This window comes from Pistacia vera, unplaced genomic scaffold (assembly GCF_008641045.1).
Source record: "Pistacia vera cultivar Batoury unplaced genomic scaffold, PisVer_v2 Contig359, whole genome shotgun sequence".
NCBI lineage: Eukaryota > Viridiplantae > Streptophyta > Magnoliopsida > Sapindales > Anacardiaceae > Pistacia > Pistacia vera.
Window position 1 is genome coordinate 1,249,963 of NW_022196178.1, and position 6,318 is coordinate 1,256,280.

A 6,318-nucleotide genomic window follows, 5' to 3' on the forward strand; every position below is an offset into this window, starting at 1 on the left:
TGTATAACTTATATCCAATATATTATTTATTATAAGTTTATTTACAATTGTATTATTAAGTTTAATTATGTCTTGACTCCCCTAGAATGATCTGGCTACGTCCTTGAATAAATCTATTGGTTAACCATATTTTTTTTTTTTTTTTTAAATTTTAAAGAAACTTGATGGCACAAGAAAATTTATTAAAAAGAAGCAAAAATTAAGAACACATAATCACTGATTAAACGTATAGTTTTAACTCATTTGGTAGTAATTATATATATAACCTTAATTTCTTTAAAAAAAAAAAAAAAGAGTCAAATCATCACTTGAAGTTTCTAATTGATTAAACTATAGTAATTAAATTATTATTATTCGATAATAATTGAACGTTCTGAAAGTATGAATTATGAAAAAAAGGATGCATTGGTCATATGAAAAAAAAAAAAAAAGGGTGCGTTGAAATTATATATGAATTATAATGAGATTCCTTGCCAAATTATAAATGTTTCCTTATATATGGGAATGATCCAATCACTCTATGAAAAGGCTAATAAATATATTTTATAGACATAGTTAGCCTTTCATTCAAAGTCAAAAATATCTAGTCAGAATTTCATTAGATAAGGCTTAAATGCTTAATGGCTAATGCTTGTTCAAAAATGGTGCAAGGAACTGAAACTTATCAACATTTATATATAGGCAAGGCAAGACTCTTAAATTATTCTAGAATTCTATCATTTGATCAGTCTGAGAGAAAAGTTCATTCTCTTACCTTGAACCTTGATTTTTTTATTATTATTATTATTTATATATGCATATTTAGTTTTAAAATTCATCAAAAACCCTCTTTTTGACATTATAAAACTCGATCAATCACCATAAAACCCTAAACTTCTTGTAGATTTTCATTAATTTATCGAAATTGTTATTGTTTTGTTGGTTGAGGTTTTTATCTTGTCATTTATTCCAACAAGTGGCAAAAAAATTATGAAATAAAATCATACCGATACGAAGAAAATTGATCTATGATATTGTATAATTCATATATATAATAATCCAATGAATTTATATAGCATAGATATTTATTTTAAATTTTTGAAAGAATATACAGTTAAACTTCGATAAATTAATAACTTCGATTAAATAATATTTTTGGCTGATCCCAACTTGGGACCAATGTGATAAATTAATAATTCGTTAAATTTATAAGATAATATATTAAAAAAAAAAAAAACACACACACACATAAGTGCCACTTGATATATAAAGTTATAATATCTTTATACATCAAAATTATATATGTACATGACTCAATAAAGTCTTTTTGGACATTTTCTCTAACTTTTCTTAGTGCATTAAGAAGCTCCAGTATAATGTTCTCATATTTTAAGAGAAAATTATGTAATGTGATTGTTGCTTTGAGTGTATCTTTGCACGAGATAGGCTCCAATACAAAACTATTGTCTTCAACTTCATATTCTTTGTCTTTTCCCATGATGTTCTCAATAAAGAATGTGTCGATAAATTAATAATTTATTAGTTTATACGGTTAAATAATATATAGATTGATTAATAAATTTTCATAGTTCTAAAGATATTAATTTATCGAGGTTTAACTGTATATTAATTCTTAAAATAAATCAATGAGAGAGAAAATAATGTACATAAAATAAAAATTTACTAATTTGTTCTATAAATAACGTAGGCTACGTTTGTTTCAGTTTTGGGAATACTACTTTTAATATTCCCAAAAAAGTTAAACAATAAAATATCCAAAAACTCAGATTTTTTGGAATACTACCCCCAATATTATTCAACTTTTTTTAAACCCCTTAAATTTGATAATTTAATTAAATACCCCTAAATATTTTTTTTAAAATTACAAAAACACCCCAATAATCCACATTTATCAGATTCCGGCCACCACCACCGGAAAATGGCTGGAATCTGGTAGGATGGTGCACTACCGGCTGAATCTGACAGGTGGTGCATCGATCTAGCCTTTTCCGACCAGATCTAAGGCCAAAGATCTGGCCGTTGACGGCCAGATCTTTGGCCGTAACAGTCGGTCACGACGCCCAAACAAACGGTCGTCGTTAACCATCAACGACGACCGTTTGTTGGCCATCGTTGAGAGCATCTACGGCCAGATCTGGCGGTTGACGGCCAGATCTGGCAGTAGATCTGGCAGTAGATCTGGCCTTTTCCGGCCAGATCCACCATGGATCTGGCCAGAAAAGGCCATATCGGCGCATGACCTGTAAGATCCAGCCGGTCATGCGCCCATAAGACGATTCCGGCCACCTCCGGTGGTGGTGGCCGACTGGGGGTGTTTGAGGGTGGATTAGGGGTATTTTTGTTAACTTTTAATATTTTATTATAGGGGGTATTTTGTAAAAAAACAAATATATGGGATATTTTATTAATTTATAAATTCTCCATCGTAATACCCGCCCAATTCAACTTTTTTTTAACTTTTTTCAAAAAAAATTTCCCAAAACCCCCAAATTTTGAACCAAACGGAGCCGTAATCTAGCTTTTTTCAATACGATAGTATATTTCTATTTCCAGATTTGTCTGGAATGATGAGACTATTGACAATGTCAATATAATAAAAAGATGAGATAATCAAAAACTGATAATGTAATGAACTTAGATGACAATACGCAAGTGTATGTCTCTCTTGTGTTCATAATCGAATAAAGGAAGACTAATTTGTCTAAGAAATTGGCCACACCTAAGTCTTCAAAAGCATGATGTACTCCCCCTCCCACATATATGGGCACATATTAGCAGAACTTTTTATCCTTCTCTCTTTTTCCTTTCACTTCTCTTTTCTATTCAAAGGTTATCAATTAATCGAAATTTCTGAGGTGCGGATGTTCCGATCTTTCTCAAATCTGGACACCCATTTGTTACTGCAGAAATATACTAAAAAACAATATTTTCACCAATTATCTGGCATAGGAGTGTAAAAATTAAAAATTAAAAAAAAAAATTGACCTTGTAATGTTTTCATACCATAAAAAAAGATGTTCAAATCTTAATACAAAAATAGGACATCTGCAGAAGAGAATGACTCATCACTCATTACCCAAATCCTTAACTAAATGAAAAGAATTATATATACCAAGAAACATGGTATAAAATGATGGGATTGATGCTTTGGACCGACTACGGCATAAAATGTTCAATCAGAATATAACAAGATAAAGACGTCCACTTAACTTTTTGAAATTTCCAATATCTGCTACAATTTTTTTTTTTTTTTAAAAAGACCTATAAGAAATTAAAAAAAGCAGATTCTATTATTGATTTCAATATTAAGGTATAGCATAAAAAAATCAATATAAATAGAGTTCCCATATAGTCTTTGAAATTCACATATCAACCAACAATATTTCACTTGAATATTCTAACTATATAATGGATAGAGAGGCTCAGGAAAATCCTTCCAAGGACAATGCTGAAATTGCTTCCAGAGATCCTCTTGTTGTTGGGCGAGTTGTGGGAGATGTTCTTGACAACTTCACTAAGTCTATTGCTCTCACTGTTAGCTATGGCCACAAGTTGAGAGTTCACAATGGTGTTGAATACAAGCCCTCTCAAGTTACCAAACAACCTAAGATTTCTATTGGTGGAAGTGATTTCAGGAACTTCTACACTTTGGTAAGCCTCGACAACACTCTTTTCGAGTTTTCAACACTTTTCTTTAATCTTATATTCTTAATAATGACGTTCTCAACTAATGCCTTTAAAACATACAATTGTACTCCGACGTATGTTTCTGCGTTGCAGTTCATTTCTCCTAACCAGGTATTCCGACATTTTGTCAGCATGCTACTTAACACCATAAAATCTTTACAATGAAATAATTCTTGTGTATTTCAACGTATTATTTACCTCAGAAGAGACAAGTTTTTTAATAGTTTAAATAGGACATACTATCAAAAATTTTAATTATTTTAATTATGGTGATGCACATGTTTTGTAACGCATAAAAAAATTTAGTTTATTTTAAGTCAAAACGACCAATATTTTATTTTTCGGTGCCATGAATTATTAACCCAGCACCATCGTAGGTCATGGTGGACCCTGATGCACCCAGTCCAAGTGACCCCAGCCTTAAAGAGTACTTGCATTGGTACATATCTTTTCATAACTTTTATTTTTTTTCTGAGACTATATATATATATGTATATATATGAATTTACAATTTCCTGACTTTGAAAAAATTATGAATTGTTGTTAGGTTGGTGACTGATATTCCAGAAACTACAGGAGCAACTTATGGTGAGTTGATTTTAGTGTGTTTGAGCTTTCTTTAATTGTTAATTACAATCAATTTATTATTTAATTTGCCAATGCAAAGTGATGAATGAGTCACCTAGCAAATGACATATTTGATTTGGATGTGTTCTGACTTGATTCTGCAAGAACTACTTGTCATTTCAATACTTAGGAAAAAGCAAAAGCTAATTTGCATGGACCACCATAACTTGTCAATAATCCCATGTCTAAAGGTTCTTTTTTAATTTTCAAAATTTACAAATTTACAATCCTAAATATTAAAGGGTGCATTTAGTTTATTATTTTGGGTAGGATTTTGGAGATAGTATTGGATAGTTGAATAGGGGAGCATTACGAGATAAAATTTAAAAATTTATGAAAAAGGCCCCAAGGTTTGCTAATTTAATAAACACCCCAATATATTAAAATATTATAAAATAACAAAAACACCCCTAACACCCACCAGATTCCGGCCACCACCGTTGGAATCTGGCCGGAAAATTGGATAACCACAAAATCCAGTCGGATCTGGTGGGTATTCGATCGATATGGCCTTTTCCAGCCATATCCACCACGGATCTTGTCGGAAAATGCCAGATCTAAGGCCGGATGTGGCCTTCGATGGGTGGAAAAGGCCAACTTTGGTAGTCAGCGACGGCCAAAGATATGGCCATCGTTGTCTGTCAACGATGGCCAAGATTTGACCGTCGTTGACAGTTAACGCTGACCATTTTTTTGGCAATCGCTGACGGCCAGATCTGTGAATCTGGCCGGAAAAGGCCAGATCTGACCATTACCGGTCATTTTCGGTGGTCTTGTGACTGTTGTGACAGATTCCGGCTACCACCGGTGGTGGTTGCCGGAATCTGGCAAGTATTGTGGGTGGGGGTGTTTCTGTTAGTTTTTAAACTTTTTTATGGGGGGTATTTAATGAGATTAATAAACTTATGGGGCCTAAAAGTAATTAAAAAATATACTAATATTTTGGGAATAACGTGCCAAACAACATTTGAAGAATAGGATTGGAAATATGGATAAAAACAGTAAGCCAAACGCACCATTTAGTTTTTAGGTGAAATAGTTTCCTTTCATGGATATATTCTAGTTCTGGTGTCTCAACTCAAGGATTCTTAATGTAAAATAATACTAAAGCTTTTAGGTGAAACAGTTTCTTTTTCATCCTATAAAAGACCAATATCACAGAACTAAGTTGCTGAGAATTGCATTTTATAATTTCGTTTTAGGTTAAATAGTTTTTTCTCCATCGATATTTTCTTATTTCGGTGCCTCCACTCGACAATTCTCAAAGTAAAATATTAAAGCTTTAAGGTAAAAAAAAAAAAAAAAAAAACTTTTTTCTTCGTCAATATTTGTTCCGTAGTCTCAACTCGACGATTCTTGACCTAGATACTAATGATTGAATAATTATTGTATATTGTTGTAGGCGAAGAGGTTGTTTCTTATGAGAGCCCAAAACCAACAGTGGGGATTCATAGGTTTGTTTTTGTGCTGTTTCGGCAACAGGGAAAACAAATTGTGTATGCACCAGGGTGGCGCCAGAACTTCATAACCAGAGACTTTGCAGAGCTTTACAATCTTGGATCCCCAGTGGCTGCTGTTTTTTTCAATTGCCAGAAGGAGACTAAGAGCTCATCATCAAGCTCAAAAAAACGCTAATTATATATATATATTCGATGCATGTATGTTAACTTATATGTATATATGTATATACGTAAGGTAGCATCAAGCGTTGCTACTATGCTCGACGTATACTATCTAGCTTCATCTCTCTCTCTCATTATCAAATTATAATTATAGGTGATAAACTTCAACGTATGAGAAGTGAATGTATTACGTTTTGACTTATCAATAAAAGAGATGGAAGTATTATATATGATTTGGTTTAATCTTTAATTTTGTATGAGTTTCATTTATAGATGTATAGAAATTCTCAAGCGTGAACCGTACAAATTAATAGCTTAATAATATTTTTTAGCTTTGATTTTGCATTTTGTTAAGCTGGAAATGTTCTTCAACTTTTAGTCT

At 32.1% G+C, this 6,318-nt stretch overlaps 1 protein-coding gene across 1 annotated transcript; it reads left to right on the forward strand.

Annotated features, from left to right (window-relative positions):
• Positions 1 to 3,408: 3,408 nt before the first annotated feature.
• Positions 3,409 to 5,949, forward strand: LOC116139764 (protein HEADING DATE 3A-like). Its single transcript, XM_031425424.1, has 4 exons — positions 3,409 to 3,651; positions 4,065 to 4,126; positions 4,235 to 4,275; positions 5,717 to 5,949. The coding sequence occupies exons 1-4, from the start codon at positions 3,409 to 3,411 to the stop codon at positions 5,947 to 5,949; spliced, it is 579 nt and encodes a 192-aa protein (XP_031281284.1).
• Positions 5,950 to 6,318: the final 369 nt, after the last annotated feature.

Excerpts from the sequence above, each read along its gene's own strand:
- LOC116139764 (XM_031425424.1), top strand. The coding sequence starts at position 3,409 with ATGGATAGAGAGGCTCAGGAAAATCCTTCCAAGGACAATGCTGAAATT. Across the intron at positions 3,652-4,064 it reads TCAGGAACTTCTACACTTTG|GTCATGGTGGACCCTGATGC; the intron begins GTAAGCCTCGAC and ends GCACCATCGTAG. Across the intron at positions 4,276-5,716 it reads AACTACAGGAGCAACTTATG|GCGAAGAGGTTGTTTCTTAT; the intron begins GTGAGTTGATTT and ends ATATTGTTGTAG.